Below are 14,791 nucleotides of genomic sequence, written 5' to 3'. Positions count from 1 at the left end.
GAAAAAGGGGCCCGTCATGATTAGAATTCTCTCAGGCAATAGGCAGGAACTGGGAGAAGCTCTCAGTGTATCTATTCCTGAATCCCCACAAAGGAGTATTCATGGTGATCATCTCTTTGTAGAAACTAACAACTTTGGGTGACAAACTTGAGGTAACCTCTATCAAGCTCCTGGTAACACAAGAAAGAGCCAACATTCATGTGTACCTGCTTTGGATGGTGTTGGCAAGAAATCATTTACATGATCCATATCAAGTGATGGATGTTCTCGATAACTGCTATCAAGCAGGATGCACCTGGTGCAGATCACCATTGTATGTGCTCATGCACATTTTCCTAACAAGTAGCTTGTTGGCAACTATAATTTGATCTTTAAAACTCAGTACTATAGAGTACAACAAGGTAACTAAAACTTAACACCTTTCTGAAGATGAGCAAACTTCCCCATTTGAATTTACACCCTTTTTTCATCTGTCTTAATGGTAGCAACAAATGCTGCCCACTTCCATTAAAGGAGCATCTAGTACCCAACCAGCAACCTTCAGCCTCTAGCCAATTTCTCCCAGTCCCTGGCAAAGCATTTAATTACAAATAATTCAGGGGAAGTTCTTATTTCTTGATGGTACTCTAATTGCTGTCACCTTTGAGAATCTTACTTGCTACTGTAGAAGAGATAAAAACTTTAAATATTGTGCATTTAACATGAGAGAGTTTGAGTAAAAACTGCATTTTAAAAGAAATAATGCCTTTTGTGATTTTCTTAGACTTATTTACTTTATTGAATTATTTCTGCCTTTATCACATATACTCCTTGCTTATGTTCCACACTGTCTATTAAGATGGAGAATAAAAACAGACTGATCAGTTTTGCCTTTGGAATTTTTTTATCCGTTACAATAATTGTATGTTTAAATCGCAAACAATACTTGGTGAAATTTAAAATCAAAACAATAAAATTTTTAAACTGAAATCCTAAAACTGTTTCTGGAAGCATTACTCTTAATATTGTCTTTTGCAACTTTTTAAAAGAACAAAATCAATATTTTATGCCTGTATTACGCAACCACATTACATTCTGAAACGGGAGTTATTCATAAGGAGCAATATTTCTTCGAAGAATGATTAATGAGTTGCAAAGAAAAACCCATTGCTGTTACAATTCTCGCACATGAGGCAAATACATAGAACAGATCAGCATGTTTTGTCCAAAGGCTGGAAAGCGTCTTAGTGACTCCCAACTGTCCGTGAATATATTATACTTAAGAAAAACACGGTGCTCCAAGCTTGTAGATAAAGTAATATCCCTACTCAATATATAGACTCCATCATTATGGAGAGTGCAAGTCAAGTTAAGACCCGATTTTGATGTGTTCTCTTTGAGGTAGAGCCATTCTTTGGTAGCAATGTTGTAAGACTGCACAGTTAACACGTCCTCACTTTGGCTGGATTTTTGGTTTGGTCCAAGTTCGTGAATACAACCCCCTACCAGATATATAGTTTCTTCAACAGAGAGCATCTGTTGTTTGCGAACATGGACATCACAAAGTTCAAAGTTGGTCCAGGAATCAGAAGTGGGACAGTACTGCAAAATGTTCATATTCCTATCTGAAACAGAGGAGAGATATTTACAAATAAATAAATATATTAGAAGGCAGTCATGGAGGAATATTCTTCCTCCCTACAACTTGTATCAGCCATTATCACAGATTACTAATGTATTAAAGTGCAAAATATAGTTGACTAGGGAGAAATATTGATTATTGAGAACAGCAAGTCTTTGCCCTTGACAATGAAGTTTGAATGTTCTGTTCCTTTGTAGAGGGAAAAATTAAGCTGCTTCTGGCACATCACTCGATGTAAACAGTCTGGAGATGTACATTTTAGCAGAATAATCCCTATCTTTTAACTTATGCTTTTAATTTTGTCTCCAATTGACATGTAAGAATTTTTTACAACAAGGGAAATGGGGCAATATTCTGCTCTCCAACAGTGTTCACAGACGAATTCAATTATCATGAAGACAGGATGCTTCATTATTGGCTGTCAAGTGATGATTTATCGTACAAGCTTAACCTTGATATTTTGCATTTCATTCCATAAATCAAAGTTTCACGGAATAAAATTCACAAAGCTAGTTACATTTCAGCAAGTGGTATGGATGACCTAAGGGCACATGTTCAGTACCTCATCAAGAGAGAAAAACATATTGTCAAAATCATTTAAGAACCAGGAACTCTGTGTTCCAGCATCAGACAGAGGCACAGAAAAAAGCTGAAGGCATATCTACACTTCAGTTACAACTCAGTGGACGCATGTGTTTGCAATACTGTTATTCTATGAAATTGTTGCAATCATCCTGATCTATGGTGCAGTGGAGAGCCTGGTTGTGTCCAAAGATTCCCTAAATTAACACAAAATGCACAGGACTTGTTAGCTAGTAAATTCAATTTCAACCTCTGGGGACTAGAGCTTAAATCCAAACTCAAGTGACAAGCAGCAACAGGTTTGCAGACTCCAGTCTGGTCTTCTAATAAAATCTGCTCCGTATTACAAGTCTATCCTGCATGACGATCTCCAGACGAGCTCCCAAGTGGAGCAGCAGACGGTGACATACTGACAAGTTATGTAAGGCCATAGGTATAAATAGCCATAAATATAACTGGATTGTCATGAATGAAGTGCATCAGCAGCACCATTAGGGAGGGGCTGCTAATGCATCTGCTTGCACTCTGATGACTTAGTCATTGCTTATTACTTTACATTGCCTTCTTGAACACCTAATCCGCATTAAATAAAGGGAAAAAAAAAGAAAAATACCATGGCAATGCTCTATTGCTCTATGAGATTGCTGATCAAAGCTCTACATATAGATGATCTTTGTTTACAAACAATGTATCATTCTCTGACTTATTAAGGAGAAAAAAAAAATCCCAACATTTCTAGCAATGTCTATCTGTAGCAGTAATCTTCCCAGGAAAAAGGTGCTATGGTCTGAGAGGAGACTTACGAAATCTTGAGATCTATCGTGATTTGGCTCTCATTTGTTCAGTCCAGAGCCTAAGTCTTTTATATCCACTGAAACAAAAAAAAATCCAGTACAAAACATGAACATTATAGTTCCTGACATGGAGTTTCTACTAGGGTCTAGGCTCACAAGTGAGAGCTGAGAACTGGAAGGAGGTTCTTTATTCAAAAAGTGTCATTATAATTTACAGCGGGAAATTCCAGAACCTACCACCGTTTGGTAAGTGCAGTCTTACGAGCAAGCTCTACACAGATTAAAAAAAATCCACAAAACCAACCAAAACTACAGTCTTACTGAGGTATACACAGAAATATGTTTTAAAAAAGAAAAAAAAATAATAATGGCTGCATGAGTTTTATTTAGTGAATATAGTGAAAGAGCAAATGAACCTCAATGTCTCTCAGACAGTTAGTTACACTTAAACTCTTTCCAACATCTGCATAACTTGGATTGTTATTGCAGCAATTCTCACTTCTAAGTCTGATAGCTGTCCTAAGCCAAGGTGTCACAGAAAAACTGATTCTAGACCCTTGTTCAGGAAAGGATCTTTATTCATAAGAAGCAGAGGCACTTGTCCTGAATGGTCTTGGATTTAAACATAAGCCTAAACATGCTAGTTATCTACTGCTCACTATTTTATTCTTGCTTACCCTCCCTTTTCCATTAAAATTGGCCTTCAGGAAAAGACCCCAAAAAAGATTTAGGAAAAGACAAGAGCCTGAATGTCAATGGCAATCCCTTGAGGTGTGAAAGAAGCAAGAGGCTACTCACTGACTATTCTTCTTCAATTAAAACCACAGACAATAAGTACCAAATAAAGAGCTCGACCCAGGGCAGCAATCCTGACTACATACACTTTGTTAATGAATTTTAAGGGAACAGAATCTCCATCAGCAAGATGCTGATCTTCCTATCCATCCTATCAGGAATGGGTGGCCTGAAGGCGCACCATGGAAAAGGAAGCTGCAAAGTGCATAGGAAGTAAAGAGAAAAGCTGGCACTCCCATAACCTTATAGCACAATTAACCAAATCAGAGCTTTTTCTTCTTACATATTCTTTCTCTTTCTCTAGATAAAAAGGACAAAACCCTAACTCCAGTCTCCAGAGGCAAGTCTTCCCATTGCTGTCTGTTTCAGTCCCTTCTCCTTGTTCTCTGTTCTCTTGTCTCAAAGGACGTTTCCCCTTGGGCCTGACTTTTCAGCACAGCAACTGTTCTGTGACGGACGTCCTTCACTCTTAGTGTCGGACATCAGGGAACACAAGGCACCCCAACAGTTCCTTTAGTGGGGATGACCAGAGGACTAGGACTGCAGAGCACACCACAGCATGGCCCTCCATAAGGACTTAGGCATCCCGACATCTTTTGTTTACCTGAGTGAAGCTACCAGGTTCCGGGTCAGAATGGACCAGAGAAAATGCTTTTGAAGGTTATCATTAGCACAGGGACCATGAGAGGTGGAAGTGCATCTTTTACAAAGTTTATAGTGCTTCAGAGCTAAAATCAGCTCTAATGCTAGAAAGGACAGCTTGTTCTAATGTCAGTGTAGCTTTGCTTGCCATACTCTCTGTAAAAGCTGATCTCTCTCCTAATTTTGTTCCCCATTCGGAAAAAAAAGTTTAAAACTACTGTGGTCAAATGAAGTGGGCAAAGGCCTAGAGATAGAAATTTAAATTTAGGAAATCCTGGTAAATACTGAACATTTGACATGAAAAAGAAATGACTTCTAAAACTCTGAGAAAATGGTACTCCTCCCAAAGAACAGCACCACGTGCTCAAGGAATGAACAAGTGGGAGCTCTTTTTAAGTGGCTTGCTTTTCCTCTTCTAGAATCATAAAATGGTTAGGGTTGGAAGGAACCTTCAAAGGTCATCTAGTCATCTGCATCTAGGAGCAGGGACATCCCCAACTAGATCAGGTTGCTCAGAGCCTCATCCAACCTGGCCTTGAACATTTCCAGGGATGGGGCTTCCACCACCTCTCTGGGCAACCTGTTCCAGTGTTCTGCAACTCTCATTGTAAAAAATTTTTTCCTAATATCTAATCTAAATCTACCTCCCTCTATTTTGAAACCATTACCCCTCGTCCTATCACAACAGGCCCTACTGAACAGCCTCTCCCCATCTTTCTTGTAGGCCCCCTTGAGGTACTGGAAGACCGCTATCAGGTCTCCCCGGAGCCTCCTCTTCTCCAGGCTGAACAGCCCCAACTCTCTCAGCCTGTCCTCATAGGAGAGGTGCTCCAGCCCTCTCATCATCTTTGTGGCCCTCCTCTTGACCTTGTCAGGAGAGAATACAATTCCAAATCTTTCCCTCTGCACAGTATCCTCAGAAAACAAGGTATAGAAAGGAAGTAAGTAAAAAAGGTTGGTTCTTGCTTAAGCTTTTGAGTAATTATTCAATTCAGTTACTTCAGCACTGAAAATCTTACCTGCACCTTGAATTTGCCCGTGAAACACAGAAATGCTATCGTGAAAGGATCATGGCATCTATTAATGCATGAGAAATACTAATGCAGGCAGATATTTTCTTCGTATTTTTCCTTCTGACAGTCTAAACTGGGTATTTAAAAATTAAACGAAGTGTGTTTGTCGAGACCCCTCTTTCTACTGTATGATTGAAATCTTAAAAAGGAGGGCTAAGCTGGGTGCTGAAGTACCCATCAGTCTGTTACTTCAGAATAACAGAGGCCCAGATTCATGCAGGCCCTGAAAAATAAAAAATCTATCTGATTCCTATAAGAAAGAGCTATCTTTCTTTTCATTTGTCAATTATTTTCTACCAGTGATTTATTTCTACATGTTTTAATGAGTATTATGCAGCATTCTACATGAATTCGAAAGACTTCCTGAAAAAGAGAACCAATCAGGTTAAAAACAAATAAAAAGTAAAAGCAAGCTTTCTACCTCGTGTAGTGTATCCTCCAATAACGTAGATCTTGCCCTTGCACTCGCAAGCAGAGAATTCTGCAAGAGGGTTTGGCATGGATGCTACAAAATTCCACCAGTCGTTTTCTGGGTTATAGCACTCCACGTTGGAAAGGGATTGGCCACCAATGGCATAGAGTTTTCCATTTACAGCCAAAAGCTTAAAATTGGACCTGAAATAAAAGATTGCAGCATTGAAATAGGTTAAATAGATGTACAAAAAAAATATAGGAGAGAAAGTTCTTCCTATCCAGAACATACTCATCAAGACGTACAACTTGCACCATCACTTCATATATTACAGCATCTAAACCCTTCTGTGCAAGGCCAAAATTCTGTAATTACACTGTAATTACTTAGGACAGTAACCAGTGACATTCTGGATGCTAATAATGTTGATGCTAAGACTGATTACTATTTTATTTTGGATTTCAATCTGTCACAGTTTGAGCTCTAAATGTTTAGTTAACTAATGTGGTCAGTAGATGTCTCATTTTTACTAGGCTTTTAATAAAGTACCTTTAATAGAAAAAAACGTATTATATATACACACAGTCAAGGATATTATTTTAGTTAAAACTGCAGAAATTTCAAACAAGACTTGATGAATGCCTAAGAATGTGTATTTGTCTCAGTCTGCAATACAGAATCTCTTTAATAACCTAATAAACAGAAATTTAAAGCAGTACACATTGAATCATGTTCTGCAAAAGAAGGAAGACAGAATCTCTTGTACCTTATTCAACATTAAACTACTAAATATATCCTCCATCCCACTGAAGCAAGATATATCTGTAAATTAATGTTCCACCCATAGCTGAACAAAATACACAGCACTCCATAGGCAATGCCCTGTTCTTTTATTTCTTATTCTATTCCATTGTGCTGTTATATTTCCCACATGGCAAAGGGCATCTTTCTAACTACTGAAGCGCAAGAAGCCTTACAGCTTACACTTTTACCATAACACAGGCAGAAACAAATGGTCTATGGATGTTAAAGGTGGAGGTCTGTAGGAAGAAACTGGAGGGCTTGAAGTCACAGAGCTTGCATGCTCAGCTTTGCCTTCCAGCTATGGAAGCTGGTCTAAGAGAAGATGAGCTCTTCCTCTCTTCAGAAACAGTCTCCTTGCCTAGAAAGATTGTTCCTTCTCTACTGCTGAGCCAAATCAAGATTTTACCATGTAGTATCCCAATTAACGAAATGCGTTAAAGTCACTGAGCGCACCAGCTCAGCATAAAGCCAAATGGGAAACTGTGTTATGTCTGTAAAACTGAAGTGGAGCTTTTGCACTGGCCTGCTGAGCAGTAAAGCGAGTTTCACTCTGCATGAATCCAAGATTCAAAACTTACCGCTAAGTAGTTTTGCAGGATTTTGTCTGGACAAAATGAACCCTGCCTAGCAGCAGACTGCCCTGCAATTTCTTTTTATTAAATATATTTGGAAAAAGAATTTGCTTCCAGATGGAATCATTTTGTTCTTGTCATCCTGATATAGCTTTGGAAACTAAAATGCTCCTTTGAAGGAATTAATTGCTGTTTATTCTTTTAATTTTTTTTTTCCTGACATTCACAGTTAGGTCACTCTGTTCATCTCCTCTCTAGAGCAATTATGTTTTTCATCTTAGAGAATACAGAATAACATGGCAATCAACAGCAGGTATGAAATGAGGATAATTACTTGCAAAACATTATGATTTTCAAAACAATGTACCTGTTCTAAAAGTCTTGATGGAAAAAAAAAAATCCACAAAATAACAAAGGGACAAAACCACAAAATGTAAATGCATTCTCCAAGCAGTTCTTTAACATCTAAAGTATGTGTGCCTATGATGCAGGATTTTTTGCTTGTAAAATGAGTTCACACGCACAGATAGCATTTCCCTATTCTAAGATCTTCTAGCCACCTTATAAACATGCTAAAAGTTCAGTCACAGAGGACATGAATTAACCAAACAAGTGTGTAGTGTCAGAACATTAAAGAATTTCCTAATTCACACATGCTTCTCTAGTTACCCTTCAATTGTAGCCTCTTACTATTTTATTGGAATGGACGTCATGTACACAGCTTTTGCTTGACAGCCTTCTTATCACTGACTTGCTTCTTGCAGCACAGGGAAAACTATCTGGTGAAAGACGTATGACACAACTTTCAACTTCAATTACTCTAGAAGGAGGTCATGTACATTTGTGTCAGTCATGTAACCACTTCCAACACTTGTTAAAATGGATGACATGCAGTGGAAGTATCTCAGATTTATGGAGCACGTTAACTAGAAGGTTAATTTTACTCAAAAGTAGCCGTAAGTATCCATCAGCAAATTTTATATAAAAGTTTGGACAATATTATGAAAAACTTCTGCTATTCACCTTTCCATGCCAATAACAGCAGGTGTTTTTATGGAGAGTGAACATTAGGAAATATTTAGTGTTTTTAAAATACTCTTTTAATGTGTTGGAGCAGCTGGAAACAAGGAAAGCAAACACCGAGTAACCGGCCAGCTCTCCACAACTGTTCCATGGACTACATGGAACATTGGTAACAACGGAGATGAACAATCCATCAGATTCAACTGCGATATAACTCCACTCACATCCGTGAGTTATCTAAATCTGAGGGATCAAAAGTACTTTCCAAATGCCAGGCCTAGAGCATACTCTTCCTGCTGGGACAAGACGGGGGATGAGCTGTCCTCTGAAAGGAGCCCCAGGAGCAAGAGTGAGTTCTGGGGTTTTACCATGCTTCAAAAGACAACATTTTTCATTCAATAGAGACAAGTGCAAAGCACTATATGCAGGAAGGAAGAAAAATTAATGCACAAATGCACAGGACCTGGGGGTTAGAGTGCGTAGTTTTCCGAATACAAGAGAACACTCAACAACTTGCAAAAAAAACTTACATTGTTCTGGATTGCATTAACAGCTGTAGGTGCACCTGTAGGAGACCGCTATGAAAGTGGCTATAAAGAAGACAGCAAGCATTCCTCTTGTTTACTGACAGGTATCATTCATTTAGTAGATAACAAGAAAAAGTTAGCATAGATATTAGAGAAGACTTCCTGATCAGATGGGTAGCTAAACATGTGAACAAGTTACCTGGGAGGAAGAGGGTTGGAATCTATGTTGCTGGAGGGCTTCATGAACAAGTTAGACACGTGTTTGCAAGGCAAGCTTGGTCCTGCTGTAGAGCAGGAGGGTTAGGCTAACTTGTGGTTTCTTCCTGTCAAATGATCGATTTCAACCTTAAAATTTCTCACAAATCAGATGACTTCCTTATTCTGGAGTCAAAGCATTTACCACAGAGACAAAGAACCATTAAAACATGGTTATGAAGGCAATTCCAAAGCATTTTACGCTTTTCGCATGAACCACTTTTGGTTTTTTTTTACATCCCTTACACTAGTCTGCAGAGCATAGGGCATCCAACCTTTATCTTTGGAAGAGAGTGATACATTCGATATAAATGTGAAATGAGCATTTCTAACTTTAAAATTTTTGAAAAGTCTCTTTTTCCCCAACACAGAGGAATTTTGAGTGAAAAAAAAAATTAAAAATGTGGAAAGAGAAGGTCTCAAAAAGCACCACCATTCCCCAGGAGCATCCTTTCCTATATTCCTCTAAGAATCCTTGGAGTGGCAGCAGTTCAGGCACAGATTGCTCACAAAAACCATGTTCCACGTGTATGTGTATAATCCCAGCCAGGGGCTTACAAGGGTCTTCCAAGCCTGGAAGATTTACCTGCCATGAGTGTTCTGGAGGAAAACGAAAGTGGAACATACAGCTGTAACTGGCACATGCAGTAGAAATCCTATGAGTATAGTATTTTCAAATAGAAAATTTCAACTGACAGCAGCAATTTAAAGGGATGTATGGAAATGCATTCAAGGGCATTACTTGAACAGTCCCCAATGTGCTTGATCCTGAAGACCACAAGTAGTCTTGGGCAACCCTTACATGAAGTTTCTTCCACCAAAAATTAGAGGTTGTTCTCTGAAGACGCTATTCCAACTACAGCAATATCTCTAGAATTAAAAGATCTAGAAACTGTGAACTGTTATAGACTATTTGTGCTAGGTAGGCACCACATTCAGCCCTCAGATGATGAGAAACTTCAGGCATGGTCACACGCTTCCTATACAAGCCTGAGCAAATCATTTTATCTCCTTTGTATATGCATAAACAGGGAATAAAAACTTCTCAAGCTTATGTGGGTATCACAAGAATAATATACAGGAGTTACCTATTGTGAACAAATTTGAAACTACAGTAATGAGACTCCTACATCTAGAAAGAAAGCTAACAGCTATAACCTAAACTAGAATGACTGCTAAGTATTCAGTATACATGGCTTTGTCTTCTATTTAGAAGTAAGCTGTGACTCCTTCATTTACGCATATGTAGAGAATCACAAAATCCTGTGATTCCATATTATAATAATCCAAATTATTAAAGATATAACTATCACACAATTTACAAGGTTTCTTGAGGGCAGAGAACTTCTTGTACTAACAGCAAATCAGCACAATTATTTCCACAACTCCTCAGCCTTCTCTTGAGGCCAACATACGCGTCCATTCATACAGGCTAAATCCAAATACTCTTGTTGTCTGAAGTCACACCAACTTCAATGGGAACTAGAACCCTCCCTCAAGGCATGTAAAAAATTCATCCATGGGATGCAATTATATCAGCTGACATTGATTAATTTGGCAGACTGTCACATGACTTTTAATTCCCAAGCAGCATGCTGGACAACTGCCCTGCTTATTTTACTGCAGTACAACAATCTAAAAATACAATGCTGAGCAAAGTGCAGATCTAATTGCAGCACATCTGTGCGGCAGACAGGCATCAGTGCTGCTCCCATTAAATACAAACTCTCTGATCCTAAAAACCTCCCTGCTCTTGGCTTCTATGGGACAGGCCATCTCCTTCTGTGCTCTGGCCACAAAATGTGAAGCTGGTCATCAGAGAACTGAAACGTTATGTCAGATAGAAAAAAAAAATAATAACAACTTCAGAGTTCAAGGCTCCATGAAGATGTTAAAGTCAAAAACATGTTTCGTGAAGTTTCCATGAAAAACAGTTTCCATGAAAAAAAGTCCCCCGATTATCTCTCATACTCACATATCTCTCATAATCACTTGCCGCTACCTTGCAGTCTCAAGGCTGATGCAATTCTGGGTTCTTTTTGACCCACAATAACTACCATGAATCATAAGAATAGAGACTATTCCAAAAATATCAATTCATATGCTACTTTTCTGCCATAAATGGCCAATGTGAAATTCGATGCTAAGGAATACCTTGCTGTCACCTGCAATGGGCCTAAAGATTAGTCGGTAAGGCAGTGCAGTTGAAAATAGTAATGCAAGAAGAAAATATCCATGTGTTTATTTCAGATATAATGATTATATATTCTAGAAAAAAGGGAAAGTGTGGGGGGAAACAGGCTGATCTACAGTTTGAACAGCCAAGTCGCAAGGTGAAAAAAGGGCCTCGAAAAAGCCTTTTTTAAAAAGCCCTCATTCGCCATGCTGCAGAATCATCGCACATAATGACATTTCTCTTGCTATACACATCACACGAACCAATGCCAAAACCTCGTAACTTGATCAACGTGGGACTTCTATGTTCAAGTTAATTTCCATAGGAGACACTGTGTGGGCTGAACCCATCATCCTCTCCTATCGAGGCCAATGTGCTCTCAATCATGCTCACATAGGCAAGACTGTTGAAGCGAGGCCAGCTAAAACCTCTCAGTTGCCACTGGCGCCTCAGTGAAAACTGCTTATAGGCTCAGGCTCTAAGAAATATGTCTGCAAGAAAAGGTGTTTGCAGTGTTTAAAAGCTAAACCCTCATTCTACAGATGCTATTTTTCACAACACTAGCTAGCTCACTATTAGTCTTTCAAACGTAAATTATACAAATGTTTCTGAATGCTAACATAAACATCAAAGTCAAACAATTAAAAAGCATACAGGGAAAAGCAAAATGGCTAAAATTATGAAACCTTCCCAGATCAAAATATTCTCACTAAGTGAGAAATTTCTCACAATCTTCCCAACATTTTTCTGGTGAATATTTCACTGAAATGCAGGCCTACAAAACATTCAGATTTTTATGAAAGTCCAAACCAATGAAAAACTGCTGCAACTAAAGTTTTCAGCCATCTCTAGCTCTCATAAACGGTACATCCTCACTAAGAGAAGGAAATCTTGTCACTTACAGTACTGGAGCTAAAACATACGACAAAGGAAGTAGGAGAATAATTTTATCTTTGGGGTTTTTTTTAATCTTTGTTATTTTAAGGAGAATTTCTACTACCAGTCAGACAGCTGACTGGAGAGACTGGATCCTTGCATAACACAATTTAAAGGAAAAGTGCGAGCCCACCACTATTTAGTACCACGGTGAATGTTCACACATGGTGGAGAGCTGTAGCACAGTCCTCCTCTGCTGATGCCTAGCTCATGCTCTCGCACAGCTGAGGCCTTAACCACTGTTTACCAACATCTACGCAATAAAGCTCTGTCCTCCTCATGCCCTACTTGCCACAGCAGCTCCCCGTCCCATGCAGAGGGCACCCCTAAGCAGGAAAGAGGCTGCAGCGCTGTGCTGCGGTGGGATGGCTGTGCCAGTGAAGACAAGGTTTGCCAGGCCTGTCCATGGCAGGCTGCCAAGCCATCGCCAAGCGCTGTGGTCCTTCCCACCACACAATGCAAGAGACACGAGTGATTCACAGCATAGAGACAGGTCTGAATCACTTCTCGTAACACTGAGTCCAGTCAACACCACGTGACTCAACAGGGTCTATTTTGACAATATACATGGACACACATGTATTTCAGGGAGCAGTGGTTACCTCTTCTGGTTCATTGAAGCTAGCTGACTCCATTCGTTTAGGCAAGGGTTGTAACAATGGGCAGCCGAAATCTCCTGGCTGGTGATCCTGTAGCCCCCGACGATGAACAGGTAGTTGTCCAGCATTGCCGACCCGTAGCCTCGGACATTCACTAGATCAGGGGGCAGGTTGTTGGCTAGGGGCAGCCACCTCTGTGCTTCCTCATCATACCTCAGCATAGACCAAGGGGCTTCCACCTGAGGGTGACAGCCCGGAGGCAGGCCCAGGGAAGAGGCACCCATGAAGTCCCCGATGGCCACGAGGGTGGCGGTGCCCCTCATCCGCCTCTCCTTCAAGTGCTGCTGGAGAGCATGGGGCAGGAGGAGATGTGGCCGGGCCTCGGGCCTCCGCAGCACCTGATGGTAATGGGTGGCCATGAAGTCTAGACAGGCGTCGTGCAGGTCCTGGAGACCGTAGACCTGAGCCAGGCGGTGCAGCTCGAAGCAGTTGCCCAGCCTCACCTGGGAGAGGAGCAGGCGGAGCAAGGGGGTGACCTGCAGGTAGGAAGCCGCCTCCACCAGCTCCTCCAGCAACGGGGGCTCCTGATCGCCCCCCTCCTCCTGCTCCAGCCTGGCCAGGCAGGAGGTGTTGATGAAGTCCAGCACCAGCTCCAGCCCCAGGGCGCTCAGCCCCCCGCGCAGCAGCTGCTCCCCATGGCCCTGCCCTGCCTCCCGCATGCCCGAGCGGTACAGGGCTCGGAAATAGTCACTCTGCTCGATCAGCTTCCTCTTGCACACCGGGTAGCACTTGTCCCCCAGCCGGATCCGCACCACCTCCTCCTCCTCGGCACCGGCCCCGTCCCCTTCGTCCCCTTCCCCCTCATCTTCCTCCTCCCGCCGCCGCCCCGCCAGGGACATGGCTCACCCCCTCCCCTGGCTGCACTTCAGCCCCGCCGCTGCCGGCTGCCGACAGGCTCCTCCTCCGTCTCCTCCTCCGCCGCCGCCGCCCCGGAGGCCGCTGCCGGGATGGGAGGAGCGGGGCCGGGCTCGGCCAGGCCGGACCGGGCCGCGCCGGGGGAGGCGGGCAGCGAGGGAGGGAGGTTTAGGGGAGGTGCTGCCACAGCCCCGCCGGTTCCCTCTCTGCAAGGAGAGAAGGGGAAGGGAGGGGAAAAAAAAAAAAAAAAAAAAACAAGAGGAGAAAGAAAAAAAAGCCCTAAAAAGGCAATGTCGAGCGCTCAGGCGATGGCCGGGCCTCTCCGCGCCCGCGGGGGCCGTCAGCGCCCAACGGCGCCGCAGGGCACCACCAGCCCCCCTCCAAATCCCCCCGCCCGGGCCCTGTGCTGGGGAGGGGGCGATTTTCAAGCTCACGTGCGGGACGGCGGAAGGATCGGCCAGGCGGAGTGCTCGGCCCCCGGGTGCGGTAACGGGCAAAACGCGCAGCCAGTCCCCCCGCTCCAACCCCCCCCTCCCCCGCAACCGGCGCTGCCCGAGTTGGGCCGGGATGGCAGCTCCAGCCTCTTGCCATAAATGTACTTTTGCAGCCCTGGAGAGGGGGAAGAACCTCACACGCAGGGGAAAAAAAAAAAAATATGGTATGCGTGCGTGTATGTGTGTGTAGCCAGGGAGGAGGCAGGAGCCTCCTCATGCCAGGGCATCTTAGAATCATAGAATCATAGAATGGTTTGGGTTGGAAGGGACCTTCAAAGGTCATCTAGTCCAACCCCCCTGCAAGGAGCAGGGACATCTCCAACTAGATCAGGTTGCTCAGAGCCTCATCCAACCTGGCCTTGAATGTTTCCAGGGATGGGGCAGCTACCACCTCTCTGGGCAACCTGTTCAGTGTTCCACCACCCTCATCTTGGCACTATGGCATCCACTAAGAGAGACAACAAACAAACAGGGCCGCCTTGCAGATCTAGTGGAGCAGTAGGATTTGGGAACAGCAAATACCATGCACAGTTCTGCTGTGACCTGCTTGATTCCTCCTGCACAACTCCCC

The 14,791-nt window shown here is 42.3% G+C and overlaps 1 protein-coding gene across 1 annotated transcript; it reads right to left on the bottom strand.

Annotated features, from left to right (window-relative positions):
- Window positions 1-954: 954 nt before the first annotated feature.
- Window positions 955-13,710, bottom strand: KLHL42 (kelch like family member 42). The gene is made up of 3 exons (XM_086762148.1): window positions 12,815-13,710; window positions 5,929-6,122; window positions 955-1,604 (listed from the first exon to the last, which is right to left on the bottom strand). Exons 1-3 carry the CDS (start codon window positions 13,708-13,710, stop codon window positions 1,153-1,155), a joined length of 1,542 nt encoding a protein of 513 aa, XP_086618274.1. The 3' UTR covers window positions 955-1,152.
- Between the last annotated feature and the right edge of the window lie 1,081 nt (window positions 13,711-14,791).

Source organism: Chlamydotis macqueenii, chromosome 1 (assembly GCF_036417535.1).
Source record: "Chlamydotis macqueenii isolate bChlMac1 chromosome 1, bChlMac1.mat, whole genome shotgun sequence".
Taxonomy (NCBI): Eukaryota; Metazoa; Chordata; class Aves; order Otidiformes; family Otididae; genus Chlamydotis; species Chlamydotis macqueenii.
This window is presented reverse-complemented; position numbering and strand designations above follow the sequence as displayed.

Bases quoted from the DNA above. Each gene is read 5' to 3' on its own strand.
- KLHL42 (XM_086762148.1), bottom strand. From the start codon at position 13,710: ATGTCCCTGGCGGGGCGGCGGCGGGAGGAGGAAGATGAGGGGGAAGGG. The intron at 6,123-12,814 runs GTAACCACTGCT...CTTTTATTTCAG, and splicing joins GCTTCAATGAACCAGAAGAG to GTCCAATTTTAAGCTTTTGG. The intron at 1,605-5,928 runs GTAGAAAGCTTG...CCTCTGTTTCAG, and splicing joins TGGAGGATACACTACACGAG to ATAGGAATATGAACATTTTG.